Source organism: Centruroides vittatus, unplaced genomic scaffold (genome assembly GCF_030686945.1).
Source record: "Centruroides vittatus isolate TY-2023 unplaced genomic scaffold, ASM3068694v2 contig_854, whole genome shotgun sequence".
NCBI classification, from domain to species: domain Eukaryota; kingdom Metazoa; phylum Arthropoda; class Arachnida; order Scorpiones; family Buthidae; genus Centruroides; species Centruroides vittatus.
In genome coordinates, this window is record NW_027122558.1 from 3,750,309 (window position 1) to 3,767,349 (window position 17,041).

The 17,041-nt window shown below is 32.2% G+C and overlaps 1 protein-coding gene across 1 annotated transcript in view; it reads left to right on the top strand.

Moving 5' to 3' along the window:
* LOC136982618 (G protein-coupled receptor kinase 1) overlaps positions 1–17,041 on the top strand; it is a 201,351-nt gene that overhangs the window by 171,399 nt on the left and 12,911 nt on the right. Inside the window, 4 exon segments of the mRNA XM_067279163.1 lie at positions 3,231–3,301; positions 3,304–3,392; positions 11,110–11,275; positions 16,230–16,363. Coding sequence (XP_067135264.1) covers positions 3,231–3,301; positions 3,304–3,392; positions 11,110–11,275; positions 16,230–16,363 — 460 coding nt within the window.

Here is a 17,041-nt window from a genome sequence, read left to right on the forward strand (position 1 = left end):
CGTATACTCTATCCTATTAGAAAACACAACATCTGGTATACACACCCATTATATAGAGGCGACAATTAGAATATTATCTTGCCGCGTTTCTGAACATCAACATTCCATCAGGATAGGCAGGTGTGACATTGAGTATTGAGGATGGTGTTACAACATCAGCACACTCCACGGTGGGACCAGAGGAGCCTGATGTATGTTTGGGAGGCTTTCCACACCATATTACTAAATCCATGCAACTCCCCCACACTTGAGTTGCCTGCAATGTGGGTCAGCTTATATAAAAGACTGAAACATCACTTTTAGATCCGCTTCCAGTGTGTAAGCTACACAGCCTGGTGCATGCGCATAGTCATCTCACACACTTTAATTTAAATTCTTTATGTTTGCTTATATTAAATGTAATTTGTTTTAAATGGTTAATATCGTTAGCTTTTAAATTTAAAAAAGCTTGTTCAAAAAGTATATTTGAATTTATATTTGCCTGAGGATGATGCCTTATAATATGTCAAAAGCGCTAGCAACAATAAAATGTTATTTTAAACGTGTTTAATGCCTTTTTGTAAAAGTTTCTGTTTTAATTTAGTTTTAAAATATTTTTGAATAACTTACAAAATATGTTTAAATTATTTCTCAAAAACATCACATATTTAATTTAAGATAATTCTTTGAACAATTATTTTCACATAAATAAATACCTAATTAAAATTTTTATTTATGTAAAATTGTATCCATGAAGCCTAGGGAGATGTATATGAGAAAACTTTACAACAGTTCAAAGAAAGTGCACTATGCTGTAGATAGTGTGTCCATTTCTTTGGAATTAATTCCTACTCTATTCTTAAGTTCCTTTTAGATTTCAGTATTAGATTTCTGACTTAAAGTATTTAAGGTGTGCTTTATCAGAAACCCTGTGTAGCAATCTTGCATTATGTAGATCAACACATACACTCTCACATCCAGCGTAAGTGACTAAGACCATGGTTGAAAGCTTTTTCTTATCAAGTATTTGTGCTCCTTCATTCTCACAGTGATACAGTCGCTTTGCAGTGCTCTTGCAGTCACACCAATATATAATAATGTGTGGTTAATTCTGTCATCACACACAGGTACTGTGTAAATATTGTGAGAGTAAGAGTCAGATAGTGTTTTTATCATTTCTGATGAGTGAAAAATTGTGGATGAACATCAACATGCTAAATGAACATTCGTTGTTCTTGAGATTTCTCTATAAATTTTAGATAGTGTCCTATTATACATAATTTTCTTTAGTTGTCCCTCCTGTGGTATAATTCTGTTCTCAGACTGTAGATATTGTTTTGTTAGCGTTTTGACCAGAGAGGATGGGTATTCATGTTGCATTGCCAATGACTTAATTCATGACAATTCTTTTTCTTTTTCACTCTCCTTTGAACAATGTGTATAGGCTTTTTACAAGAGATCAAAAAGTGGAAATTTTGTAACAATAAGGGTCATTCAAATTGTATGGTATAAATAGAGGTGAATATAACTCCTTACAGTAAACAGAGGTGGAAGTTCTAATATGATGTTGATATCCAAAATATGTAAAGCTTTAAGACTTTTTTGCTCAACACATAACAATAGGCCAAACAAGTTATTGTTAAAGTACTTTAGCATTGAGTCATGGTTAGGTTTGTCCTTCCACACAATGAGAATGTCATTATTATATCTGGCATACAGCACTATATTTTCATAAAATTTAGGCAATATGACATTCTCATATTTTCTGACCACCAATTCACAAAAGGTTTCTGATAGCAGGCTACCCATGGGTACACCTCTACTCTGCAGGTATGTGACACCTTTATATTCAAAGAAGGAAAAATGAACCATTAAGTGCAATAGATCCAACACAGAAGATAGATATTTATAAGTGTCCTCTATATTTCTTAGAAGAAAATCCTAAGCTTGCAAAAACAGGGTTCAAGTTTTATTGATGGGAACAATGCATCATAATCACAGTTTGTGATTATGATGCATTGTTCCTGTATACGAGACTTTGAAGTGTCAAGATTCCAAAGTATTCCAAAGTGATGAAGTAGACTTCTCTAGTACTTGTTCCAGACTGGTGATAGTTGTAGGGATGCTACTCTAGATGATTATTGATGTATTTGTTTAATAGTCTCTCCATGTTAATTGTGGGTGAAGTTGTTTTATCAAGCACAGAATCTAACTGTTGACTCATTTTGTGGGTTTTTGCAAATGCAAAGATATGTGGAGGTGTGGAAGCCATGACATTTGTTGAGAAAAGTTTTAAAATATTAGCAAGGAGGCTGTTGGAGATCTTCAAAACCTTGGAAGTTATAGATATATTATAATATTATTCATTTTTCATAAGTGCCATATGTTTTGATTTATCTACTTTTTAAGGTGGTGATGTCATTGTTGTTTAACCATCTTTTAGATGCATTAATAGACGACCAGAGGGTCCTAGAAGAATTAGTAACACAAATACTATGGATGGTCATTGTTGTCTTCAATCTGAAGTATTCTTTAGTGGTGTGATCTAGATCTCCTATAGTTTTTTCATTGTTAGGTATAGTTTTCAAGGTACTGGATCTCAGAGGAGGGCGTAAGAGGGAACTCGTTTGAAGACATGCATGAGTGTCAAAGGAGGTGGAACATTGTCCCAACAAATCAATCACATAGACGCTGGGAGTCACCATCAATATTTTGATATTTGGCAATCCACCTTATAACTTCCTTTTGTGTTTTTTTCTTCTCACTATACTCACATTATGGAGCATTAATAACATTTCTTTTTATATGTTAATCATGTGCCAAATTTAGAAATAAAACTGTATTCTACAAATGATCCTTATTATCTTATTTTTTAAACAAAGTACTTATGATTCTGAAACCTTGATTTCAGAATCATAAGTAATGTTTGTTTTTGCAATGCAATGTTTTTTTTATAAAAATAAATTGTTTTTTAATTCCTGAAACCAGTTTCTTCAAAGAAATACAAATTGTTTCAGAAGATTGGTCACACTTTGCAGTAACAATATTGTATTGATTTTGAATCTTTTTAATTATTATGAAAAGTCTTGTTTGGATGCACCCATTCTAGACATTTAAGAATTATTTAGATATAATTTTTTTAAATAATTTTTCTTTACCTCATTAAAAAATTTTAAATTATAAAAAGCAAACACTATTTTGTATGAAACATTTCAAATTTATAATATTTAATAATAAAATACTTATTACAGTTCTGAAGAAGTAAAAGAACAAGCATTTTTTAAAGGTATTGATTGGCAGTTGGTATATCTTCAAAAGTATCCACTCCGCTTATACCACCAAGAGGAGAAGTTAATGCTGCAGATGCCTTTGATATTGGTTCATTTGATGAAGAAGATACAAAAGGCATTAAAGTTAGTTCTTTTATATTACTTTTTAATGTGTATTATATAATTGTTTCCCATGTATTTTGTTCAGTTTAAAAGATATATAAATTTAAAATAAATGCTGAATTAAAAAACTTGTTTTTGACTGAGCAGATTACTGTTAACTATAAAAAAAAAAAACACTTTTCATAAGCTGAGACTAATTACACTTGAACAACACTTAAGTATTTAAGGCAGTGATTCTCAACCACTGTGCTGTGGCACTTTAGTCAGCTGAGAGATTTTTGAAGTGTGCTGCCATGGCGAATACCCATACATAAGCGACATCAGACAAGTAGTTCAATCAGTTCTACCTTCCTAGGGTGCATTTGGAAATTGTAACCAGTACTACCAGTAACTGCCAGTACTTACCAAGGCATTTAGAAAACATGACCTAAAAATTACAATATTTTATGAGTATTGTAATTTTTACTTTGTCAGATTCTTTTATAGATGTGTATTTATAACATCATAATGTTGAATGTATACAAAAGTTACCCAGCTGAGGCAGACTTTTGAACAGACCAAAATGAATTCTAGGAAATTTTGCATTGATTGAATAAAAAGTCAGAAAGATGTATGATGAATCTGTAATTATAACAGAGAAACTAATGATGTTCATAGTTATTTATTGCAAATTATTGAGTTGCATTTACATAGTCTTATATTTTATTAATCTATATGGAATTTTTTGTCTTGTTGGCTTTTTTTAAATGTATTTTGTTTATGTACAAAATGTAGGCTGTTCAAAAAAAGACCAAACTTTTGCTATGAAAATTTTACTATTTATGTAGAAGTTTCATTAGTCCTTGACCACTTCAAAGTAGTTCCATGTACTGGCTACACACCACTCCCAATTTTTCTTTTACTGCTAGAATGCATTTTTTTTTTATCTTCTGTGTAATTTGAAAACAATGTCTTTTCAAGGTTGTTTTCAAACTAGAAAACAGGAAAACTGCAGAATTCATGTATGGAGAGTAAGGTGGGAGGGTCTTGTTTCTTGCTAGTGCAAGAGTAACATACAATTGGCACATTGTCATGGTGCAACATCCAGGCTTGCTTTTTTCATGATCCAGGTTTCTCACACACAGCAACCATAAAACTTCTACATAGATCTTTGTTGACTCTCTGATCATGATTTCCAAGATCTCTCATTTTCACTCTGTTAGAAGTCTGACAGATACCATATGCACATATTCATTCAGATGGTTGTAGCTCAATGACTAATGCAGATAGCATGATTCAGCAAGTAGCGCAATGTACCCAAAACTTGCTGCTAAATGGCAGTATCTTCCACATCTCACTTCATGTAGGTTTTCATGATATTCAAAAAGGTCAGTCTTTTTTGAACAGCTCCCATATATATTTTATGAGTAGATATATATGGTAACAGTTGGATAACTTTCCATTCTTGGCTGTTCTGAATTTTGGATCACACTTCGATAAACATGACAAAGTAGAGCAGGTTAGTGAGAGACTAATTTGGAGAGGGGAAGCTTAAGATGTTTTTACAGATGAAGTGCTAAAAAGATGTTTGGCATTATTAACTCCTTCAAATAACAGTATTGAACAATTTTATAAATCAGTGATAAAAATTATTTGGGACTCTGCAAGACATTGTGGCTTAGTTACTAAACAGAGGACTGTTTTTTTGCATCTTTTGGATGGTTTGATGGTGACTGTAAATCAGCAAAAAAAAAAAAAAATTAAAAAACAGAGCATTGAGAGTTTTTCATAATAATAGAAATAAAGGAAATCTTGTTGAATTTTGCAATTTTAATACTTGTTTTTGTTTCTTGTGCCAAAACTAAGTAAAAAAAAAATATTGAAATAGAGTGAACTGTCAATTACAATCAGCTAAATCTTCAAAGAAATTTTTGTCAATTATAAATAAGATAAATTTAAAGAGGACACCCGACAATAATATTTTGATTAATAGCTGGTAAGCTTTTTTAGAAGAAAGTTTTTGTACCTCAACTCTAGAGTTAGCTCTAAATGCTACAGTGGAATGTTTTTCTCCAATCCTAGATACTCTATTTTTCTCTAAAAAAAACTAAAAACTACGATTGCTAAGTTAAAGCTCCTGGTTCTGATGGCATCAAAAATGAATGCATTAAACAGTTACCTGAGGAAATGTTTATGAATTTGTTAAATTTCTTGAACAGGATAAAAGATTTGGCTGCTTTTTCACAAGACTGGAAGGGAGTTCTGCTCAGAATGATTTACGAGAAAGGGGATAAGTCTGACTCTCATAACTATTGCACAATTGCGTTGTTGAATAAATTTAGAAAGTTTTTTACTGGATTGCTGTTATGAAGTTTATGTGAAATAGATGTAGATTGACAAAGGAAAGACGTATCAAAAATACTGAGCAACAGTATATGGTCAAGCAAAGTATTTTATTTCATGTATATGAACAGGTTTTTTTTTTTATAGATTCCAACTCCACAGTAATTACTCACAATACAGCTTCAAACAATATTTTGGCATACAATGACAAAATGTACCGATCACAACATAGAAAGATAAGTTATAACTGAAAACTATGACTAATACTTACATGCTAACTTAAAACTAGGGAAGAAATATGATGATAGGGAGAGTAGAGAATTTGGGAAAGTAGAATATAGTAAAGAGTGAAATATCCAGGGTTTTGCTGGGCTTCACAATTTGGGTGGGATGCCTAGTTGAACTTTTTTTGAAAAGTCTCTTATTGTCATCTTCAGTAGGTTTCTCCTTGCACCTCATTGCTACACCTTTTATCATAACTACAATAAAATCCAACTTTCTTCTCAGACTCTCTCAAATTCTTCAGTTGTTGCCATTTGCAACCTGGAGCACCACATTTGACGTCTGTCTACCTGCCCACCATGTCTAGGGCAAAGAATGTCTCTTTCTTCCACTCACTGGTCCTCAGAGCCTCCATTCTTTCATTGTTCTCCATAGTTCCCAGAATCGGTCATCACCACCCAAGGGAAGAGTTAGGAAGGAAAGTTGTGGAAGCAAGAAGAAACGAAGAGAAGACAAACTATGTGGTATGGCAGAAAAGTAATGAGACAAATTTTTTTGCAACGGTTTTATTTTATTTTTATACATTAACCTATTTCATGGTGAAATTTTTCTCTATTGCGTGTGGCCGCCATGTTGAATATTGTCTAACAAAATATTTTTTTCTTAAATAATAATCGTGTCTACTGTATCATTAAAAATTATATTTTTCATTTTGCACAAACAAAATAAATATATTGAAAAATATAAAAATATAAAACGTTATATTTCAAAAGTTTGTTTTAATATAAAAATTATGATGCATAGTGACATCTATTATCAAAAATGATCTGATGCAGAGATGAATATATTCAGGGTCACCAGGGCAGGTCAAATGAGGCCAGCATGAAAATATTCGGGAACAATGCGGGACAGGTTAATGTTATCTGCTTTGGAGTAGTTCCCTTGGGCAGCTATACATCGGTGGAGGAATTATTGCCAGTCTTCATAGCAGTGCTGGGAGGCTTCAAGTGAAATTGCCTGCAGCAATGCAGTTACATTCGTTTGGATGTTATCGACAGTACCAAGATGGCATCCTTTCAAATGGGTTTTGATCTTAGGGAACAAAAAAGATCACATGGACTGGGATTAGGCAAATAGAGGGCCTGGGGAACCACAGGAATTTCTTTTTCTGTCAAAAACTGGTTGATGAAGATGGCAGTATGACAGAAAGAGTTGTCATGGCGGAGTATCCAAATATGCACAATCTTCTGTCTGACTCAAAGCATTCAATGTTAGTCAACGATCTGACCTCATAAGATTTCTCACTTTTCCACAGTTCTCAATGTTGAATGCCTCTCTGAGCTAGTTCGTCTTCTACTGCTTCTAGGCTTTCCAATGTTTTGTGCCACCAAAAAACTTGTGCTCATGATAAGGGGTGTTCCCCATAGGCTTGTTGAAACTTTTCATAGGTCAAACTCACGGGTTCACCAACCTTAACACAAAATTTGATGGCACAACGTTGTTCAAATTTTGCTATATCATTTTTCGTAATGCAATACAAAAACAAAACTCCATTTATCACACTCTCTAGGATCGCATAGTTACCGCACAAGGTTGAAACTGTTACTGAGCATCTAGGAGGGACTGACATACAAGCTGCATGAAAGGGAAGTTTGCAGTGTTGCCATATTGCTCTCATGATGCGAGTTTCATTACTTTTCTGCCACATCTTGTATACTTAAATTAATATTTACAAAATGGCGTACTACCACACTGTTTAGCTGACTGATTAAATGGCTGAATATCTATAGTATTATTTTGAGATTTCAAGGCCTATTTGTCAAAGGGAGTGGAATCGGTTATAATGTTTTTATTCTGAATGCATTAATACAAATAGTCTTAGCAAGGAAAAGACAAAATTTATTGTTTTTGTTGACTTGGTTAAAGCTTTTAATAAACTCAATCTTAACATTTTGAGTGGAAAACTTCACAGAATGGGTATATCTAATTCCTTTATCTGTCTAATTAGTTTGTATTACATAATGAGTTTATATCATGTACTTGTGGATTCTAAGTTCTCTAAAAGTGTTGTTTCTAATAGGAGTTTACTCCAGGGTGAACCCTTAAGTCCTCTTCTGTTTATATTATTCATCAATGATTTGCCTAATATTTTCACCCACTCAGAAAGCTCAGGATTTTTTTTAATGAAACAGATGATTTGCATTGTCTTCTATATGCTGATGATATACTGTTGCTGGCTTACTCTAGAGTTTCTTTTCAAAGAAAAGTCAACTTAATGCATAGATATTTGGGAGAAAATGATCTGACAATAAGTATTCAAACATCAAAAGGAATTGTTTTTCACAATGGTGGAAGATTTCACCACTCTGATAAGATCTTCATTAAGAACAAAGATAGAAATAAACAACCCTATTAACCTGAAACAATGCAACAGCACACCAACTACTGCCATAAATCATCAGGCTATAATTTGGAATAAATAATTATAAATAATAAATAAATTTGGTACTAGAAGAAGATGTTAAATGCCATCTCGTATTAAAATTAATAATTATAATATTTAATTAAATAATTTAGATTAAACTGGAAGAAAAGAATCGGCCCAAAGCAGGACTCAAACCCGCAACTTTTGCTTATCATGCGAATGCATTGCCAGTTATGCTACCCAGACCTTCAGTTCAATTTCCTCTTCAAGTATATTTAACATTAAGCTATAGTCTTCGTCAGCCATCGTGGTGCCAACTCTGGGAGCATTCAGTGACCTCGTCCAGTAAACATCCACACAAGGCACTCAGTCAGCCATTGCATACCCAGCAAGGCATAGATATACAAATAAATTGGTGTGTTGTTGCATTGCAATGGGTTAATAGGGTTGTTTATTTGTATAGCATCCAAATTCATTAACTTGTTACCTGTTTCTCTCTTGTATGATTGAACTTGAATCAATAAAATAATAATAATAATAATAACAATAACTCTCTTGTGTTCATCACCTGGTCATGGTGGGAGCGAGAACCCAGTAATTTTACTGATATATAGAGCAATGTAGGCTGGAGCACAAGCTCCTTGTAGGGACACCCATACCAGTAAGGTCTATGGGGGGAAATGAAGCTGAGAGTGACCACTCACTTTGGAGATATTTACCATGGTAGTAACCAAGTCTAACTGTGCTTGTATGTCACCCGGGTTAATGGGGTCCACATTCATGAGTTAGGCAGAGACTCACATTCAAAAAATAGGCCAGTCTCCTTTGGTTACCAGTGGTGAAAGCAGCACCATCCTAAGCATGGCTACTGCAATGCCTTCAGCAGATGTGAGGAACCAACCTAGCCTTGGTGTTTCTGTGGCAATGCATTCACAGACCACAAAGGCTGGAAAACCATGCTAATAGATGAAATGGACAATGGAAATGAATGGGTTTATCATTCATACTTACTAAATCATAACAAAACTCAAAACAGATATGACAGCGTACAGACAACAACTACCTCATAGATTCACACAATGATAATCTCACTTCACTGTAATCGAACAAAAAAGGTTCTTGATCAAGAAAGAGCAATTATACAGAACAACCCTATCCAACAAACAACACTTGTTTTGTAATTTAGTATTTTAGTGTTTATTCAGTTATATTGGATTTAAGATTTTTTGTTACAAAGATATAAAATAATAATAATATTTTATGTTTTTTAAAACACCATGAAGTATTGATGCTAGACGCTAGACTTTTTCAAATCTACTTTATCCTCCTCTGTGCTTTTCAGTCTTTAAACCAACTGTGCTAATACAAATAAAAATAATTTTTTTTTAAATTTTTTAGTTAATGAATTTATATAGCATTATTGATAGTAAATGCTAATATAGAGTTTTGATTAATTATTAAAATATAGGCAAATGATTGACAGATTTGATCAGGCTGTATTACCGCTGCTATTAATAATTAAACACTAAATAATTTGGCCTTGAGGTAGGAGTTAGGTGCCATCTCTTATTATATCTCTTATTACTCTTATTATCCATCTCATAAATTTAATAATTATAATTAACTTAGTATTTATTTATTGATTAATTCAGAAGGTTATTAATTTACATTAATATAAGTATCAGGCTTACAGATGATTATTAAAATAATCAAAATACAAGTATAATCACTCAGTATATATTGTTGCTTTACATTATATATTTTTGTTAATAAACATTATTGATGATTAATCTTTATTTAGTAAAGGGATATTGAGAGTAGATAATCCTGTTGTTTTTATGAAGCATTCAAAAACACACTGAAAAATTTTGATGATAATAATAATTTAAAAGATGTTTAGAATTTATGAAATCTTTAACTCTTATAAAATTTAAATACAGTGGAATTTTGCTTAACAAGCATAATTCGTTCCAGAGTCTTACTCGTAATGCGAAACAGTTTTTCCCATAGAAATTAATGTAAAATACAATAATGCGTTCCATACCGAAAAAATGCTCAAATGTTTTGTGTATAACGTTTATTCAAAAAAGCTGTACAATATACAGTGTTAAGGAGCGTGAATCATCATCATCTTTTCTTCTAGCACGGAATGAACCATCCTGAATGAGAATTCGAGTTGCAGAAACAAAAATAAAATCACAGCTAATATGTTTGATAAACACTCCAAATGATATGCCAAATTCTTGGGTTATGTAAAGGCTATAATTAAATATTAGAAATTAATTAATTTGACTAGAGGTAGGTAGTTATGTTTCCATCTCGTATTAAATTTAATAATTATAAATACAGACATTTCTAAAATTTAATTTGGAATCGGTCATTAAATTTAATGACCCAAGAATTTGGCATATTCGTTTGGCGTGTTTATTATATAACGGGCTATGGTTGTTGATGTTTATAAGTAATATGTGTGAACACAAGTCTGGAAAAATATGTGATTACAAGCAACACTAAGATGCTAGCGGAAGGAGTGCTAAACACAGACTGATGGAGCATGCCACATGCGCACAATTCGGGACTTCCCCTCTCCTCATCACTCGTTACACAAAACATCGCTCATTAAGCGAGGCAAATTTTTACAATTTGTTTTGCTTATTATGCGAAATATTCCTCGTGCGAGGTGCTCGTTAAGCGAGGTTCTACTGTATATGAATTTTACTTATTATAAAACTTTTATTTGTAAATGCACATTTTTTTCATATTATATAGTTAACTGAAGCCGATCAGGAACTGTACAAAAATTTCCCAGTTGTAATATCGGAAAGGTGGCAGCAAGAAATAGCAGAAACTGTATTTGAAACAATTAATCAAGAAGCAGATAAAATTGAGCAGAAAAAACGTGCCAAGATGAAAATGAAGTTTGAGGATGAAAAAGGTAATGCAGAATTACTAATATTGAAATAAAAAACAAAATTATATTTGAAACTTTTATTTAAAAAAATGATGATAGTGTCCTTTGAATTATGATTTTACTAAACTATTATTGCAAGAACAGTTGTTTTATGAGAGAATATTAAATGGGAATTAAACTTTTTCTCTGACAATCATGAAAACAATGACATAAAATGTTTAATGAAACCAATTGTCATGCAAGTGCAATCAAACAAACAAAGACAATGTTTAGATGGCTTTTCCTTTATATAGGCTATACTGAAAGATAAGTGGAGGGGATAAGAGATGAGTAAGGAATTAAGTAGGATGGAAAATTGGGTATAGGAAAGTTAAGAAAGGAGGAAGTTCGTGGTTATCTGCAGGTACCAAAAAATATAAAATAGTTGAATCAAAAACATAATAAAAAATATACAAACAATAAGACAACAATAATGTGGACATCATAAAGCAAAATTGGATATGACATCACAATATAATTGGGCATACATTACTAGCAATGAAAACTAACATTTGGAGGTGTTTTCCCAGTCTAATGAATACATGCAATAAGTGCAGCTGGTGATATTTATAACAAGGATAAAACATTTAATTCTGAGTTTCCAGTGGAAACTGTGACAATTCAGTAAACATCTCCAACTGGTGTCCAATCTGAATTTGATCCTGAATAACCTGGCAACAAACTAGGTGCCAATTGAAAAAGGGCAGGAGAGTAATCACAACTAACCAGTACATTTGATCATAGATGCAAAGTCTTTAAAAGCCTATAACTTACACACATGGTAGCTTTTTCCACCAAGATGGTTTTTTTTATAAAAGTGATAGGAATCAGGAATACAGTGATGAACATTTTCCCTTCAATGTGATAGTTCCTTAAATTCTATTTGTGGACAATACTATAATAGCTTTTAAATAACAATTAAAATGTTACAATGTTAATTTTGTTTATATGTTAAGTACTGTTATAACTTTTATAAGATATTGCAAAAAACAGATTGAACCACTTTTTGATAGATGCAACAAGTGTAATGATGACCAACAATTGGTGAATAGTAGTAGTTGGTATTTTATTTGTTTTTCTATGATTTTGTTCAATCTAATTTGATATATCTGAAAATAATATTAAAATTACACATTGTTGTACAGTCAACTCATGTTAATATGAATCACTAGGGAAAAAGTAGTTAGTTCATTTTATTGAAAATTTATATTAACAATTTTCATGCTCAGAGGACAAGATTGTATAATTTGTGAAGTTAAGAATTAGTTGACAATTGAAATTTCTAAATTACATTTTGAATTAATTTACTAAGTGAAGTTAAATAAAATTAAATTTATTTCCAAAGATAAATTAATGATCTATTAGTAAATGATTTTCAAATCAAAGTAAGGAGGAGACAGTATTCACTGTTTAAGTATGGAGCAGCATATCAGAGTTGTTAAACAAAACAAAGCTAAAAGAAATATGTGATATTTTTTCTGTTGAAAACTGTTTGATAAATTATAAAATATTTTTTGGTATCAGAGTAAAAAAGAAGCCAAATTTGATGCAAAGTATTCAAACCTGGTATCACTTTATGCATTCTCGATGTGCATATTAGCACATGTTTGCATGGGACCACGTCCATTTAAAGAGGTAGATGTCCTTAAACTTTAACCCTGTTTTCTGAGTACAGTAGAATGGTCTGCTACAACTAGATGTTGGAATTGCTCTACAATTGGAGGTCAAACCTGTCTTTGTTTACTAAGAGAAGAAAATCTGTTTTATTCAAAATAGAACATTTATTACTGTATCAGGTTGCTTTTTACACTTTACAATGTGAATAATAAACTCATTATTAAAAAAGTAAGGTTATTTCTTGGGGATTGTGAAGGTTCAGTTTAACAAACTCTTGTAAAATTTTTGCTTGCTTTACTGCATGAAAAATAATGTTTTGACAACATAGTAGTGAAATCACTTTAAGGTGAGAATTCACTTTATCAGTGTTTGCTTTAATGTGAGTCAAACCTTAGGATGGCCAAACCTTATCGTAGGAGAAAGGTTTACAACTGTAAAGATATACTACTGTGATGAGAAAATGTCAAGAATTGTTTATTTAAACTGCACACATGTGAGATAGTGCTGTTGTCGTCTTTTTTTTTTTTTTTTTTTTTTTTTGTCCTTTGATTTGACTTTCATCAACATCTAGCATCAATCTGTTCATCATCATCTGTTTTCATTTGCAAATAAATACTTGTTTTGTGTATAAAGAATTTATGCATTGACATGACAATTTTTAAAAATATCAAGTGTAATTGAACAAAGAACTTGCATTAAATTTTACTTTCCCAGTGGAATTAATGCTACAAAAATGTTGAGAACATTGCAAAAAGCCTTTGGTAACAATACTCTATCAAAAAACAAGCATTTTCAAGTAGTACAAAATGTTTAAGAGGGTGAATACATCAAAGACAAACTATTCTCGGGTAGACCATCCACTTCAACTGAAGAACAAAATATCTCTTGTGTCAGAGATTTGGTGTTCAGTGATTGTCATTTAACAATTAGGGACATTATTGAACATGTTTTGGTATCATTTGGATCTTTTCAAGCAATTTTAAAAGGTCATTTGGACTTGTGGTGCATCACTTCTTGAGTCATCCCACAATCATTGAATTTTTTTCCAAAAACAACAATGGCTAAAGAAATACTTTCTGAAAGTAAATCGTTCTTAAAATGCATCATTATGAGTTATCTAAGCATGGCAGTTATGGCAATTGCCATAATTGCCATAAAGCAATTGCAATAGCCAAACTCACATTACACAATGTATAACTTTGCATATACAGGAGTTGCGTGGCATAGTGCAAAAATTGCCACTTGGTGATATTGTTATTAAAGTGGCAATAAAAATCCTAGTCTTGTTTCAACATTTAGTGTGAAATTGAATCACGAATCACACTTCAGGAAAAGCAGCAAAACGTTGAACTTTTATAAAATTGGAGTCCCATGCACCACACACCTAGCAATTTCATGACATCACATGGCAAATTCAGGCAGAAAAGTAGGAAGTGACATTCAGGACTGAAAGCAGTTTTGTGTACTGCTATCCGGTTTAGGCAGCATTGCACAAAACAGATTGGGGATTTTTTTATCAGCTGAGAAAATTTGGGTAGTTTTTTTGAGATGACTTTTTTCCACTATGTTCTATTTTCAATAGACTAAAGCAAAAATTTTGACGTGACACAACCTGCAACTTGTGAAATACTGTTTAAACAATGTAATCAAACATGTTATTTGGAATTATTCATTAAAAACTTATTCAAAAATGATTCCTATTGCTAACAAGGGAGCCAGATGTCTGGGTCTCTGATTCAAACAAAACTTGGTGAGCATGTATCTTTAAACACAAGCAGCTCCTTGTCCAAATAATAGGGCCCACTTCTCAAACATTTCCAAAAATTGGGCTTTCAAAAATTTAGTGTTTAGCTTATACAGTATGTCTTCGGAAGTTCCTCGTCCCAAAACAGTGGTAGCCAAGTGAATAAGATGTTAGGTACTGGAGGTAGGTAGACAATGTGGGTTCGAACCTTCTAAGTTTAGTTTTAGTGAGTTTTGAGATTCTTATCATAAGCACCTTTGTTTTTGTTATGAGAAACTTTATCATTTTATTGCATCATTAACATTATTATTACTATTATTTCTCACATTTAAAGCTTACAAACAAGACAGTAAAAATTATGACATCATTTCTTGTTTAGCAAAAACAAGCCTTTATAGATTCAACTCTTTCATGTCATTAAATAAAACTTTTATTTTTTCACGTTTACTTACACATATTTTACATACTATGTCGTCACAAGCATAGCTTCAAATGTTATTGCACATGGACGAAAAAGATGAGTGATATGAAAATAGGGTAGCATTTTATTTTTTTAATTGTTAATATTATGGACAATTTCCTCATGTGCTCATGTTTGTTACACTTAAAGTGTCACAATATCACCATATCTGAGAATAAATATGAAGAACATTTTATCTAACAATGCAAGAATTAAATCTACAGAGGCTTGTTTTCCATATACAGGAAATAATGTCACAATTTTTAATCACTTGTTTTATAAGCTTTAAATGTAAGGAATAATAATAGTAATAATAAAGATAATTAGTAATAATAAAATAATAATGTTACACATAAAAAAACTAAACTAAAATTCTGAAAGTTCAGACCTACATCAGGTCTAGCTCCAGTGCCTTGCATCTTATTCATTTAGTTATCACTGCTCTGGGACAAGAAACTTCCAAAGACTTATATTAAAGACTAAATAATCAATTTTTAGAGGCCCATTTTTGGAAACACTTGAGAATTGGGTCCTGTTATTGTACAAGGAGCTGCTTGTGTTTAAGGCTGTGTGCTCACCAAGTTTAGTTTGAATCGTAGACCAAAACATTAGCCCACTCCTTGTAAGTGACACTTTAACATATTACTTCTGCTTTTCAGATGCCAAACTGATAAGGCTACTAGAACCTGCATTAATTAGTAAGTAAAACTGGTGGCATAGAAAATTAAAACTGGCAAAATGGTGGTGATATCTTTAAATTTTCCAGAACTACCCCTGCATATAGCATATTTTTTTAATTATTCATTTTTTCAACTTAAGATGTGTTTTTTGGAACATAACCTCATTGTAAGTCAAGGAGAGACTGTATTTAATTAAGAGTATATATTTAATGTTTTTAGTTTTTATCAAGTCTGTTTTGATTAATATTTATTTGTGTATAGTTTTTAAAAATCTTTATTCTGTAGATAAGCGCACATATACAAGTGTAGAATTTCTAATAGTCTTAGTTAAATGCAAATAAATAAATTATTAACTACTATTAAAATAATGCTTTGATGCGTGCGTGTGTGTGTGTGTGTGATGTAACTTTCAAATATATCTGTTTTCTTTAATTTTAGAGTCTGATTGTATTATTCATGGCTATATTAAGAAATTGGGTGGGCCTTTTGCATCTGCTTGGCAAACACGTTACGGAAAACTCTATCCAAACAGACTAGAACTTCATACAGAATCAAGCAGTAGCAAACCAGAAGTAAGTGACTTTGCTGTTTTAAAATAGAATATGTTTATTTTTTAATTTATTATTTAAATACCAAATTTCATTTATCAGAATTAACATATTTACTTAATGATCGATTCTTACATACTATAATTATGTGTAAACAACCCAACTGGAAATCACTATTACAGGTTATTGTACAATCAGACAATGACACCTTTCTTTATGTTGTAGTTGGTGCATATGATTTTTTAAAATGTGTTAAAAGTTACAAAAATTAATGTTTAATATACAGGGTGTCTCAGTTAAACGTGGGGTCGGAATTGCTTTCCTGACGTGGTAGATGGCGTTGCGCGAAAGTTCCGAGCATTCTTGCAGGGGATCATCATTTCACACAAAGACGCAGAGTTTGTAGGATGGCTTATTATATGAACACAGAGTTAGCTAATATGCATTTGGTGTATGGGGTTGCAGATTGTAGTGGGCCAGCCACACAGTGCTTATATGCAGAACGATATTCGATGAGGCATATTCTCAGCCATAATTTCTTTGCAAGCCTGCACCAGAGGTTAGCTGAGACAGGTTCATTTCAAACAGCTGCCAGGGATCGGGTATGAACAGCACAGACTCCGGTTATCGAAGAGAATGTACTACAGCAGGTACAGGAGACTCCAAGTGTGAGTACGCGAAGTGTAGCGCATGCAGTAAAGG